This window comes from Thermobia domestica, chromosome 4, assembly GCF_964235325.1.
Source record: "Thermobia domestica chromosome 4, izTheDome1.hap1.1, whole genome shotgun sequence".
Taxonomy (NCBI): domain Eukaryota; kingdom Metazoa; phylum Arthropoda; class Insecta; order Zygentoma; family Lepismatidae; genus Thermobia; species Thermobia domestica.
Window position 1 is genome coordinate 323,260,141 of NC_137457.1, and position 15,673 is coordinate 323,275,813.

General features: G+C 36.9%; 1 protein-coding gene across 5 annotated transcripts in view; it reads left to right on the forward strand.

The window, feature by feature from the left end:
- Positions 1 to 15,673, forward strand: part of Nhe3 (Na[+]/H[+] hydrogen exchanger 3) — a 205,988-nt gene that overhangs the window by 92,241 nt on the left and 98,074 nt on the right. For all 5 annotated transcript variants that reach the window (XM_081756703.1, XM_081756704.1, XM_081756705.1 and 2 more), the window contains exons 7-10: positions 1,265 to 1,365; positions 3,950 to 4,152; positions 7,172 to 7,283; positions 10,882 to 11,035. In XM_081756703.1, coding sequence (XP_081612829.1) covers positions 1,265 to 1,365; positions 3,950 to 4,152; positions 7,172 to 7,283; positions 10,882 to 11,035 — 570 coding nt within the window. The remainder of the gene's footprint in view (positions 1 to 1,264; positions 1,366 to 3,949; positions 4,153 to 7,171; positions 7,284 to 10,881; positions 11,036 to 15,673) is intronic.

Consider the following 15,673-nt stretch of genomic DNA (forward strand, 5'->3'; position numbering starts at 1 on the left):
ATATATTTTTCATGTAGGTTTAGATCTGCGGGCTTTGGACCAGAGCAGATGCGACAGAGCTATTAAACATGGCAGTTGTCATCATTTACTAAATGGTATTCACCAGGTTATTGCGTATGCTCATTATGTAAATTTAATAGAGGATGATAGGAGAACAGTAGAAACAAATACAGAGGTCTTATTAAAGGCTTGCAGGGACATGGGTTTAGAAGTAAATGGGGAGAAAACTAAATACATGGAAATTGGTCGGGATCGTAATATTGCATATTATGGATGTGTTAAAATATCAAATAATATTTTTGATAAAGTGGATACTTTCAAATATCTAGGATCAATATTAACATACGAAAACCATATTCACGAAGAAATTAAATGTCGACTAAAAGCAGGGAATTCGTGTTATTATTCAGTTCAAAATATCTTGTCGCAAATTCTGTCGAGGAATTTGAAGCCTAAAATATATAAAACGATAATCATGCCTGTTGTTCTATATGGTTGTGAAACATGGTCGCTTACTCTGAGGGAAGAACACAGACTGAAAGTATTTGAGAACAAAATCCTGAGACGAATATTCGGACTCAGGAGGAACGAGAATGGGGAATGGCGGAAACTTCATAACGAGGAGCTACATAATTTATACCGTTTACCAAACATTGTTAGGGTAATCAACTCTAGGAAGCTCAGGTGAGCAGGTCATGTAGCCAGGATGTAAGAAAGTAGGAACGCTTTCAAAGTCTTAACTGGAAGACCAATCAGAAAACGATCATTAGGAAATCCTAGACCCAGATATAAGGACAATATGAAGATGGATTTCACAGAAATAAGAATACAAAGTAGAAACTGGATCCAGTTGGTTGACAGAAGTCAGTGGAGAGATTTTTGAACGCAACTTTGAATCTTCGGGTTCCATAGGCCAGAGAGTTAGTTACTTAGTTGCCATCTGTGAACATTGCAGTTCATTGATTGATTTGTGGTTAGTTTTATTATTATTATTATTATTATTATTATTATTATTATTATTTTTTTTTTTTTTTTTTTTTTTTTTTTTTTTTTTTTTTTTTGAGCAGTGAGATTATGTACCAGGAGATCTACACGTTAAAACTGAATCTGAACCTTTGTAGTGTGTTGTTCTGGTTGTGTGTCATTTTAAGCTTCTTAATTTCTTGAATTTCAGTTGTGATTTCTTTTTCGTAGTAGAATTTGTATAGGTTAATGTAAATTTCCTTGTGATCATAAAAAATTCCTTAACTGATTGTTACCTAACAAAATTTACCCGGATCAAGGACTTTCCGCTGCTTGAGTCAGCGTTGTTTGTACTGATGTCATACAGTACATTTCTCGTAGCAGAAGCCACGGATTTGACAGGTAAGATAGCTGATACATTAAAACATTTTCTGATTATTTCTTTGTGTATGCAGAGTGGATCATTTATCGTGCTACGCCCTGATAAATTTTAAACTAATACGTAGAGGGTCCTGCAAAAAGATCTCCCGTATTTGGAGAGGACGCAGTGTGAGTTATGGTGGGAATACGGCAGCGGAGGGGGTATCGATCGATGGCCGTATACGTGCCATTTTCAATAGTCGTAGTGGCGTGGCATCGTGCGCTTGTTGTGGAGCATTATATTCATAATGGTGGTTCTGTGATTACTACACAGCGGGCATTAGGTTCGGACTTGGCCGACATGTTTCTGTTCCGAATAGAAAAACTATTGAAGTTTGGGCATGAAACTTTAGAGGAACAAGTTCTGCAGTGAGAAATATCACTTGACCGATGTTTCTTTTTCGAAAAGAAAAACTATTCAAGTTTGGGTATGAAACGTTTGAGCAACAGGTTCTGCACTGAGAAAAAAGTCGCCTAGCCGATCTGTTTAAGTGCTAAACACTTTGGAATTATTGGATGGACGCTTTCACACGCGCAACATTTTCCGATATTGTTACGGTCCGAGGTCGATCAGGTGATGTTTTTCTCAGTGCAGAACACTGCCCAAATTTGAACAGTTATTGTATACGGAACGGAATCGTGTCGGCCAAGTCCGAACCGTATGTGAAATGGCCGCTGAGTCGTAATCATAGAACCACCATTACGAATATACACCTCCAGAACAAACGCGTGATGCTCACCGTGCCACGCCATTGCGACTGCTAAAAATGACACGTATACCGCTAACGATCGATACCCCCTCCCCCGCCGTATCTCAAACAGAACTCATACAGAGCCCTCTGCAAATACGGGAGGTGAACCCTGTACATAACGCTTAAATTTTGTACCATACAGATATCAACGAGGGGACTATCAGGTTAACAATGTTGCCAACCCGAGATAAAGTTTTTTTTTCAAATGGCACTACGTCATGCTATTACATATTTTTAATTTGCATGTTACGCAGTGTTGCAAACTAAGGACGTTAGTGACACAAACATCGAGAAATAACCAAATTTTGGAAGATTCTGTAAGAGTTCTAACCAGGTGAGATGGATGAGGTAATGTACATCCAAAATACCTGAATGTCGGATACTACGGTCATCATATAACGTATTTCGAACAAGTACAAATAAAGTTCGAGGAATTGAAAATTTGACTTTTTTTTAAAGGATTTTTTTTATTTCAAAATGTTTAGATAAATATCACATCCAGTTACGTACATGGTTTTTAGTTTGAATAGTCGTAAAAAAATCATAATGCCATTTACAGCAATTTGATATCTCAAACCATTCCAGAATATGAGAAAATGTTAGAAGTTTTAAATATTCCTTATACAAATACTGTGTATTTGTAGGAACTTTTTAAAACAAGTTTTTATTTAGTTGCTTCTGTAACATTATAAAAGAACTTTTTGGTAATTATAACATGTTTACGGAATTATACAGGATGTTAGATAAATGTGTCTCAATATTTTGGGAAGATTCCTTACATCAAAGTAAGAAAAAAAAAAGTTCATATGGACCTGTGGTCAGTAGTGCATAGCCTCGTAGTTATGAGTTGACGAAAACGTGAAAAAATTAATTTTAAACGTCGATAGTTTCATAATATAGAACCCATCGTAGTCGGGTCAAAAGGTCATTGAGGAACTAATATGTGAACTATCCAAATATCCATCTTCCAGAACCTCCGGTACTTGCACAATCATTTTTAGAGAGGTTGTCTGCGAGTATTTTATCACTCTCCACCTACCTCTCTAAAAATTGGTGTGCAAGTACTGGTGCATTTTTAAATATAGATATTTGGATAGTTCCCATACCAGTTCTTCAGTGATGTCTTGACCCAACTACGATAGATCTCATAGTAGTGGAGCTATGAACTTTTAAAGGTCACTTGTTTCACGTTTACGGCACCCTATAACTCCGAAACTGTACACTTTTGAGCACAGACCCATATGAACATTTTCTTATTTTTCATATGAGAAATCAGTTCCCAAAATATTTTGCAACACACTTTTGCAACACCTCGTAAAGTATCTTTTTAAAGCAATATTGAGATGGTCCAAGAAAGCGGAGCAAGGATATTTCGTAAAACATGGCTATGGCCTTTAAGAAATACTGCCTGGAATAAAATTGGACAGTACATGTTATTGTTTATGTATGTAAATACAGTGGTCGAAGTGAGACGGTATACGGTGGTATGCCATACCGCCTCTGGTTTTTCAGTAATGAGGACATACCGTCTCTGGTTTTTCAGTGATCAAGACAATATCTAAATAGCCGGTATGTTGAGTCAAAATCATAATAAAACATACCGCCTCTGCTTTTTTTCCACTTCGAACTCCGTGTAAATATGTTGCTTTTCCTGTCTGAAGCAATAAAGTAACCATTAGTTTTATAAACCCAGAGATGAGAAACTAGTATCTAGTTTGCGTTTTATTTCTTCTTCTTGTTTTTAATTTTTTTTTATCAATATTGTACGAACAATGTATGTTTTGGAATTTCTACTTTTAACTCTTTTGTTTCAGGTATTGTTGCTGTGTTATTCTGCGGCATGTGTCAAGCGCATTATACCTACAACAATCTTTCTAGTGATTCTAGAACAAGAACGAAACAGTTATTTGAACTACTAAATTTTTTAGCAGAAAATTTCATTTTTTCTTACATCGGAGTGTCCATGTTTACGTTTCCTAAACATCACTTCGATGTTGGCTTCATACTCACGGCATTTGTATCCTTTCAAGACTTTTAGTTATAAAGTGATATTACAGTTTTTTTTTTATTATTATTATTAGAATTAATTATAAACCCACGATTTAACAACTAATTGGGATAGAAGGTTACCGTAAAAAGTTTGAAGTCTGTTAAAATAGCGACTGTACTGTATTATGAACTGTACAGGGTGTTTCAAAATTAATATCGGGGTTTTAAGGGCTTGTAGTATTTATTACAGTTAACTTACAATTATAAATAATATATCAAATGAAAGAGGAACTTAAACAGTTTTGTATGCACGCATGCGCTGTTTCCTGTATCTGTCGTTAGAAAGCGCTAGTAGCAAAGATGGCGACTAGTGAGCACAAAGCGTTTTGTGTTTTACATTTTGCAAAGATTGAATCTATAGTTACAGTGCAACCATTTGTGTGGAGAATTTTAAGGAGACGCTTACAACAACGTCCTTATCATTTGTAGTTGCTACAAGCTTCAAACCCTACAGATTAGGGTTTATATGCCAACTTCACAAATGAAATGTTGCTGCATGATGATAAAGATCTTGTGGATCGTGTCGTCTTCAGTGATGAATCGACATTTCACGTAAATGGTGAATACTCGTAATGTTCGCATCTGAGGGTCAGCAAATCCCCACGAGATGATACAATTGCAACGAGATTCCCATAAATTGAATGTGTTTTCTGCCATTTGCCGGCGGAAAGTTTGTAGGCCTTTCTCGCTTATCGATTCGATGTGTGCCGTATGACGAATGATGCTCACATTGAACACTTGCAGCAAAAAACTGTTTGAGTTGCTTTTTCATTTGATGCTTTACTTATAATTGTACGTTAAACGTAATAAACACTACAAACCTTAAAACACCGAAATTCATTTTGATACACACCACATGAAAAGAAAATAAGATATTACGTTTGAATTTGTACTGTAGGCCTATAATGTAAATGTAAAGTATTTCATTAGATATTACATTAGAAAAAATAAGAACTTCTTGCAGTTGCGTAAAAGAAGGATGAAAAAAGGCTCAGGATTCAATTGCTTTACCATTGAATGTTGTTTCTTAATAACCAAAGATCTAAATTGCCCGAAATAGTCATAATGAGCCAACACTTTCTGATCAAATTCTAATGCATTAAATCGTGGTGCTTATTGTATGTATGAATTACGTGCTAATGTGTCCTAAAACTAATTTATGAAAAAGCTGTGTAATATTTTGTTATTGTAGGAGGCCAATGGAAAACATAAACATGCCCTTCAAGAGAATTCACTGTAAGTTCAAAGATTCTTTAACTCCGTCCGTGATAGAATTTAAACGTAAATGATAAGGTTAATGGTTAATTTGTCGGTTGGTATGGAGTTTACTGGTCCTTTATATGAGACGTGAGAGAAAATTCCTTCAGTCTACGTAAGATATAAAATTAGTGATCTCAGAATTTCAGGCAAGGATTTCCAGAATAATGCAAATAATGTTTTAGCACACAGATTATCTATCCGCACTTTAACCCTTTAATTGGCAAGAATTGATAGCATTACCATTAAAATATTTAGTTTGCTTTTATGGTTGAACCATGTCTTCCCGATCATAATTTCGTAATTTTTAAAGTATTTTTATACTTTGGTTATAAAATACAGGGTGTTTATTTCAAAGCAACATTAACATAAAATAGGTCTTACATGTAGCTACTAAGCAGCATTGCCCTATTATGGTAAACTATCATAAGAATACTCTCAGTAGTTACCAACAGTTTCGTTGAAATATTTTCCTACAGAGCAACAAGAAACCACAAATAAATAAATTTAAAAAAAAAAAAAAAATGAAAAAAGAACTTTTGTGGAACGTAGGAGATAAAGCTTCTACAATACTAAATTTGACTTTCCCCTGTTGACGAGAACTAGAAGTATCTAAAGAAGCGACCCGCAAATCATGTATATGAATATTGCATGAAAGCAATAATGCCAATTAAATGATCACTCAGGGGCGGATCCAGGCCCGACTTCTGGGGGGGGGGGGCGGTTGGTTGTCATACTGCTACTTTTAAGGGCACCAAACTTTCGGATGGGTTTTATTTATATATATAAAATAAGAAAGTTTCCTGCGATCGCCCCCCCCCCCCTGGATCCGCCCCTGTGATCACTGAAGTTATAATTCGTGCGGAAAACGCAATAGAATGTGATGTTGCTTGAGAGCAAATGCCAATTAAATGATCACTGAAGTTATAATTCGTGCGGATAACGCAATAGAATGTGATGTTGCTTGAGAGCAACACTGCCCAATAAAGGGTTAAATATATTCTGTTTTGAAGTCCATCTACACAACTTCCAATTATTGTTGGTCTCTTTTTTGTTCCATTTTAAGAATAGTAAAACATTCTTGAATTTTTCACAGAGATAACCAGTAGTTGTTTGCAGCCATTTTACCTTTGATTCAGTATGAAATAAAATATAATTCATTTTATTGTAAATGCTGTAAACTTGGTTTGTCCGTTCTTCGAACGTGTCTTGCCAATATCCCTTTATTAATTCTAAATTAAAGAACCACAACAAACGTTATAAATTCATATCGTAACTTATTTTATTCATTTATTTAATTTTTAATGAGTCTGAAGTGTATGTATTCCATATTTGTAAAATATTAACACATTTTTTAATATTTCATTGGTGCATCTACGTTAATAACTCAATAAGAAGCGCGACCTGAGTTAACATTAGTACGTTGGAATCCGAAAGGTTGTGCCAAGGTATAAGAAGTTTGTTGTTTCAGGTGGTGCATAGAATAATTGTCACTTCAAGGAATGTCAATGTAAAGAACTCGGGTTTTGTTGATTTGAAGTCAAATGAACTTAAATTCGAAGAATTTGCTGTGCAATTTTCAACAAAACTGAGTTACTCACAAGCATACCTTGTCACTTCTTAAAAAGATATCTTGCACTTATGTTCTAATAACTGGTTAATTTGTTATAATTAATTAACCATATTTTCATGTTTATGTTGACATTTTTCTTCCTTAACCATGAAACCAGTTCTGTGTCGCGCTTGGAAGAGCAGCCAACATCTATCCTCTTTCGTTACTGCTTAATTTGGGAAGGAAGCCCAAAATCTCATTTAATTTCCAGCATATGCTGTTTTTCTCAGGTAAGTCTTCTGCTTTTGTAAAGTCAAATTACACTAAGCTTTGGTAAGGTCAAATTACATTTGGGCTGTAGATTACGCTAGGACTATGGTAAAATCAAATTACACTAGGGCTGGGTGAGGTCAGCTTACACTATGATTGTGATAAGCTCAAAATACACTAGGGTTGTGGTAAGGTCAACTTACACTAGGGCTGTGGTAAGGTCAAATTATACTAGAGCTATGGTAAGATCAAATTACATTAGGGCTGTGGTAAGGTCAAATTACACTAGGGCTGTGATAAGGTCAAATTACACTAAGGCTGTGATAAGGTCAAGTTACGAGTACATTAGGGCTGTAATAAGGTTAAATTACGCTAGGGCTATGGTAAAATCAAATTACACTAGGGCTGTGGTAAGGTCAACTAACACTAGGGCTATGGTAAGATCAAATTACACTAAGGCTGTGATAAGGTCAAATTACGAGTACATTAGGGCTGTAATAAGGTTAAATTACACTATAGTTGTGGTAAGGTCAAATTATACTAGGCAGATTTATGACGTAAGAGAAGGCTTATACGATCAGAGCCACGATAGAACAGGTTGAGCAAAACACAGAGAGAACGAAGTAGGTGGAATGGAAGAGATGTTGCCAGGGTACGATTAGTCATGGATACACGAGTAATATATCTGCAAAACCATCGATTATGCCTTGCTTCCCTGTTGCCACTGTGTTCTATTAGCGCTACTATTCATTCCAGATAAGCTGATAGCCAATGAAAACAAACTCCCTTCCTCCCCATCTCTTTGTCATTGCAAAAGGGAAAAACAAGCTCTAATCTTGGCAGAGAGGGGAAACTTTTTTCAGATTTAATATCGTGTAATATCTAAATTTTTACCCCCAATTTGTTTGCGCCTGATTTTGAGAAGCCATTATTGTTTTTTTTAGCTACTATCAAACTCCGCTACCATCAATTACCATTTTAAATTTTTGCCTTTAATTGATTATTATTTGATGTACTAACGGTTTCACTTGAGTTGTATTTTTAAACTGAATTTCTAGAAATAAGGGCTCATTCGTTATAAAGTTAATTTCTATCGTTCTTTCATTTAGAAGGCGGAAGATCTTGTGAATCAAACCACTCCTGTTGAATTTTGGTTTGTTTGTTTTCTTTAAATGTATAAACATCTATTTATAAGAGGGCCGAACGAAACTTTTTTTTTTTTTTTTTAATCTTAGTAATACAGTACTCCGCATGCAGGGGTTGGTGGTAGAAAGAGAAACACTAAAATTCACGTTTACCAGACCATGCGCGCAAGTGTGGTGGAGAGAAAACTTGTTTTGATCTCCTATCAGCTTCTGTGGAATGGTTCTTAGGTTTGTTCTCTCTTCCTTGCTCTCCTTATATGGTTTACTGAGAATACGAGCATCATAGCATCCAGTTAGAAGTGATTAAGTTAGATGATCTTTTTATGGAAGAAATCATCTAACCCATCAGAACTGCCTTGTGTTTTCCCACTTCTGGTCGCCTAGTATCTTTAGCTTTCAATGTGGAGAATCGTTTTCTTGTGACCTCCAGAGGTCTCCGAAGGTCACATAACGGGTTTTGTCGGAACTGTCGCAAATTTGGCACACAAAATGCAGTAATGATGTAATGGAAGTCACAAATCGAAACGTGTTGTGGGAGACGTCAGCCGGCTGATCAGTTCTACCATTGCCCGGAGCAGGGAACGTGGACCTCTCTCCGTGCACTGCTCCAGTATTTTCCACACCCCCGGCCTCCGAGCCAGCAGGTGACTTTCTCCTTCCGGTATTTGTGTGGAAAGCAAGGAACGATGACTCTGTTCTCTCAGCACGCAGCCGGTTGCCCCACCGTGCTACATAATTTCATGCCTTGATGATGCCGTGCAACTAGTCATCAGGTTCAAACTCTATACGTTCAAAACCGGAAGTTTCAAATACAGCCACTTCAAGTGCAACAGATCTCGTGACCTCTAGAGATCTCACAATTAGTTATGTGGACAATCCTCATTTGCCGTAGCCCAGTATAATACATAAATAATTTTATGTGCTAAATTTGAACCAGTTCTGCCAACCCGTTGTGATCTTTGGTGACATCTGCAGGTCACAGGGTTAGTCAGAGAGTTGGCCCCATACAAACAGTTGCCCGGCGGGTCCTCAGCTACAACATATCGTAAATCGGACAGACGAGGAAATGCAATGCATTTTGTACGGTGTTCTTTGGAAAGCCCGTGAGATTAGGTTGTACATAATGGAACTGGGGTGCAGAGAGCATTTTGAATAAATGATACAATGTACAGTATTTATTTCAGTGAAATAATTTCAAGAGTTGGTTGCTTCTCTCTTTCTCGGTCACTCCAAGTACGAAAATCTGTTAATTCACTGAACTCATATCTATAGTTATCTGTACTGAAAGAGTAGCACAAAAACTAAATAAATAAAACAAAAAACGTGTACTTCATATTAATTTTGGATTTATTAACTGTTACTTATGGGCAAATAAATATAGAAGTGAAATTAATCAATTTACGTACTTCAAGCGACCGAAGATGAGAACAGGAGCTCAAAAAATTTTCACTCGGATAAACGCATTAATAATAATACAGTGAAACCTCTACTAACGGACACCTCTATAAAGCGGACACCTCCCATAACGGACATATTTTGTAATCCCCAAACACTGTAATAGGAAAAAAAATATTGGCAAACCTCTCTAAAGCGGACACTCTCTAGTACGGACACGGACAGTCTTTCTTGTTTTTTATAGGTATTATTTACCTCCGTATTACGGACACTTTCTCTAGAAACAAGTTGTAAAGTGCAGTAAAAATACACTTTTACTAAACCATATATATGTCACCAAGGAGGAAAGTGTGGGTGTGACAACATTTTGCCTCCTCAACTGTCTGTTCAGCAACCCAGAGGAAGGGTCTCTGTTTCACAACACCCTAATATCCTTTGCTTGCATCCCAGCCCCACCCAACCTGCTTCAGAAACAAAAGTGATTGACAGTTGCCCACTGTTTGGAATGACACATTCTACTGTCCTGCTGGAATCTCTAGCCAAACAGAAGACAAGTTTGGTATTTTTAGTCATTGCTGGACTGCAATTAACTCACAAATTAGAGCAACACACCGAAAACGTAGTAAGTAGCTATAAGTGTAAAGCGCAGAGAACTATAACATTTTATTCCCAAGTTGTGCCTTGAATTGGATGGCGCAAGATAATGCAGGCACAGTAACATTTTGGTAATATTCATAAATACGTGATCCATGCAAAAAAAAAAAAATTCTAATTGCATATTACCTTCTTTATTAATTTACGTAAGAACATATTGAAACCTCTCTAAGACGGACACCTCTCTAGCGGACATTTTTTGATTCCCCACGGCTGTCCGCTTTAGAGAGGTTTCACTGTAACAATAATAATAATAATAATAATTTTTATTTACTTATTTATTATAAACCTCAATGTTGTCGGTTTTTACATGTACTGAAAAATTCACTGTTAATGAGTACTAAATATTTCATTGCAGATGCTGTAAATTGTATAGTGTGTGTCCTGGATTGTTTGTATATTGTGTTGTTTTTTACCGTTGTAGGTCTTCGTGGTGCCATGGCTTTTGCATTAGCCATCCGAAATACTGTGTCAGATGCTCGACAGACCATGCTGACTACGACGTCCTTGATAGTCATAATCACTGTGATGGTGTGTGGGGGATCCACCACGCAGCTCTTAACGTGGTTTAAAATTCCGTAAGTAGATCCATATTGGGAAAAATGTATTTCTGCGTACATAATATGGTTTAATCATAGTACCGGAGCGAATAATACGTATGTATATATACAGATGGGTATCAAAATACTGGGAAACATGTAGTTTGCAAAACGTAAGATGTAGAGTTGGAAACACTGAGGATACTTGTACATCGCTGGCCGTAATTAGAAATAGGTTAGATGGTCGTCTTAGTACGTTAGGTGCGGTAGAATAAATGTATGTTCTGAAGTAGACAGACGGTGGGGATTCAAATCGGTAGATCTGTCTGGGTATCAAAGAGGCCAAAATATTGGTGTGCGGTTAGTTGGCTCAGGTGTGCCTAAGGAGATTATTGTGTTAGATATCTAACGAGGAGCAATGTCCAAGATACAACGATCTATAGAGAATATGACAAAACAACATCGGAAGAGTAATAATAGATGAAGTGGCAGTGGCAGGGATTGCCGATCATTAAAGATGATTGTCATTAAGAGCGGCAAAAGCGACTGTGTGACTCGATGAGTACCTGGAAGATCCTGCTATGACAATCACAATCCAACGTGAGAAGGATAATCTAGACATCCGCAAAAGTTGCAGCTCCCAAACCGCTGATAACTGTAGCGAAAGAAAATGGTATCCAAAACATGGCTATAATTGAAACCATAAGTCCTCTTTCACCTTGGAGGATATCCAAAGAACCGTATGCTCACACTCTGTCCTCCCTATCTTAAAATATTGAGATGCTCTGTGATGCTGTAGGCCGCAGTTTCCCAGTATTCCGTGGATCTTGTGGATACTGCAAATTTCTACATGTGCCTCCAACATCACATACTGACTGTAAACCAATTCAGACTACAATCATGAAGATGTCGTCAGCGATTGATGGGTGATGAAGATTAATCAAGTCAGCAACATCTCTAGATAAAAGAAGCCAGAACACCGCAGAAAGCATCAATTTCCACCGTTTGATCATCACTTCCACTCTCTAGAACGCCTGGTCTCTGAGAAGTACCTGCAAACACACCTTGGCCACAAGAGCCTTGGTTCCTGTCGCGCTAAGACGCTTGGTCATTGGGCATTACAAACTCTCCAACAAACCACAAAAATATCTAAGGGGAACTTATATCGTAGGTGTAATATTTATTACTACTGTATAGAAGAAGAAACATTCATGTATAAAAGATGATTGGGAAAAGTCCCCAATTTCCCGTGTACCATCTCGTAGCTCTACTCTATAAGACATAATTTTACAATACATTTACAGGAAACATTACTACAAGTGATTATATGGATATTTTAGGGACCACGTGCATCCTACGATCAAGGTGCTGTTACAGGCCAATGAAGAAATTTTCCAAAATGACAGTGTGCTAATTACTACAATTGTTGATGTTTGGTTTCATGAACATCAAGAGAATTATAAACAGTCCCTCTGGTCCGCGCAGTCCCCATACTGTTGGGAATGAGGCTACGGACACAATGGTTTACACATAATTGCACATGCCTCAATTTTGAATGCTTGTTGTCAGAATAGATTCTGTGTAAACAAGTTATAATGAATTAGGAATTGGAGGAAGCTCGTGTGTGTTCTCTCGTAGATGGAATTACTATTTATGTTAATAAGTATTATTGAGGCTTAATGAATCACATTTGCATAATGTAAGCTCTTATGTAGAATATAGATTATAGTACAGGGTGTCTATCGGTCATGAAAGTCGCGAAAAAGTTACGAAATCAGAAAACGGCCATGAAAGTCAAGAAAAATTTGCGAAATTTAGTTTTTGGGCCACATTTTTTAATCTGTACAAATGTAAGTAGAGACTGTAAAATTTTGTTCTATAAAATGTCAAAATTCAGCGGTAAAAATGTCTGTGGTCGCCTTTAGACGCTACCAAATCGCAAGCAAAGCTCGCTTCTATCGCATGCATGAAGATTCGGCCTAATTCGCACCCAGATTCGCTCTTGAGATTGTCTTTCAGAGCATTGAGCATTGGCGATGCAAATCGCATCGCATCGCCGAAACAACCTACGCATCTAACCAGTTTATTCAACTGTCAGAAGACTCCAAGTTTTTATCGCTCCAGGGAACCTTTGAAAGGAGAGATATGTGCTCAAGAATATAGGTACTGTTATTAGATTTTTGAGTGTTAGAAATTTTGTTTTGGTAAAGAAAAAGTCACGAATTTTGGAATTCTAGTAGAAACCTATAGTGCAATAAATAGTTTATCAGTATCGGAATATTTATTTTTGGATGTTGTTAGGATGCTCGCTTTAAGCCTTAGAACTAGTTACTGAAGGAACTTACTCTATTAATAGACAAGCTTTCTCAGATTGTGGGTACTGGATAATAATTAGTGGCACTATTACATTTTTTTTTTTTTCACTAATGAGCTATGTATTGTAGGTCAACTCCATAATCCACATAATAGCAGCTTCCATTACCAATTGTGATCCAACTAAGCCTCAAAATACATGCTAACATAATTAAAGATTCCACTACAGGAGAACGTACAAGAAATTAACCTGGAATTCATTATCCTCCTCAATCGTTTGCACAGAATCTGTCCAGACAACTAACGGACAGACTCAATATAGAGGCATGTGCAATTATTCTGTTACCCATTGTGTCCGTAGCCTCATTTCCAACACATACCTCAACATTATTAAAATCCCGTGATCAATTCTAGTGTTTAGAATCCGGATCATATGTTCTCCTTCATCTTTGCTGACAGTACTGAGTACTACACTACATGAGGAATGGAGCAATATTCCTCTGGAAATCATTCAAGACTTACATGCCTCCATTCCACTATGAATCAAATTACTGTTCTGTACCCTAATAGTGGTGTCACTACGTATTAATCAGGAACGTTAGATTTTCTTCAGGTGTTTACATTATTTTGATAGCCATCAGTATGAACAACGTGAGAATAGTGCTGTACACAATACCTGAATTCGAAAAACTTATTATAAACATAGTTATAACTGATACAAAATTGTTTACTGATTTGTATTTTTGCTCAGTAAGATGCAATTTGGAGAACAAAACAGGAAAACATTTTGCAGTCCAGTTTACAAAAGGAAGTTTTTCATTGGTATTTCATGACATTACTTATAAATAGACACTGTCGATGAACATTTCACTGTCAGTTTTGTAGACGAAAGTATTCACAATTCCTATTCAATGTTTCGGAGGAGATTCCGCTCACAAAAAGAAGGGCAAAAAAATCTGTGTGAAGGAAGGTTGGAATCAATGGCTGTCGCAGTGAGATGAAATTCACTTGGAGGCAATACGAGAACAATTCCCGTTTACGCAAGCGGTGTAGAACAGTGAAACAACAAATTTCTGTGTTGGAACTTTTTTTTCCGCATCCATTGCATTGCCCCACTCTTGCACCCTCCAACTGTCACCTATTTCGTTTCATGTTGCATTTCTGCAAGGCCAGCCTTTCAACAATTTAGAAGGGATACGAGATGGAATGTCTCCAATGAAAACAACCAAAATTGCACCAGTACGGCATTGGACAACTAGTCAGCAGATGACGAAGGATGCTCGAAACCAGGGTGTCTATCAGTCGTGAAAATCATGAAAAAATCACGAAATCATGAATCGGTCATGAAAGTCAAAAAAAAGTCACGAAATTTAGCTTTTGGGTCATGAATTTTTTTATCTGTACAAATATAAGTACAGACTGGAAAACTGTTCTATAAAACGTCAAAATTTACCACGAAAAATGTCTATTTTCAGCTTTAGACGCTACCAAATCGCAAGCAAAGCATGCTTCTATCGCATGCATGAAAATTCGGCCTAATTCGCACCCAAATTCGCTCTTGAGAATGATACGAAATTTTGTGGTTTAGTAAAGAAAAGGTCATGAAAAAGTCACGAAATTTCATTTTGGAATTTTAGTAGACACCCTGGAAACCGATGGACTATACTTTACTGGATATGCTCTCTACTCATGTTCTCGTTCCACCGGTATGAAATCAACATGGAAAAAGAAACGTTTATTTCGACTGACTCGAGTATTTATTCAAGTTTTGAAAAATTAGAACACTTAATAACACGAAGTGAAATTTAACTAAATTGATCGCCCAAACTATAGAGATCACCGAATCAAGATTCGGGATCAAGCTCCTCTTTATTCACCACTGGCCCCTCTTTCATCTCTTGTAATGCTAACTAAAAATGATGAACATTATGAAACTGAGTGTAAAACAAGTAACATTCCATAAGAACGACGTTTCAGAAGATCGAGAAAAAAGGAAGAAAAAATATTTTCCTCTAATGCGTTACGCAGAAAGAAATCTTTCTTCACAAAACGCCCGAATATCAAAACATAACTAAGCATGAGCATTTTCAAGTGAAAATAATAGTAAAAGGTTGCTACAAGAGAATTCGAAAGAAAGAAAGAAAAAAAAAAGCTCCGTTTGCACATGTGCGAGAAATGGCCGGGAAGAGTGACGTTAGTCTTGTAGCGCTGTGTGCAGTTCTGCAGTAGTTCAGTAGACAGTGAGCATTGGAAGGAAAAGGTTGTGTTGCAGTTCACTCGTTCGCTATTAACAATCGAAAAGGACGTAATCAAAAACTTTTTAAAGAGTTCCACTGGGATGTTTTTGATCATCCTCCCTACAGC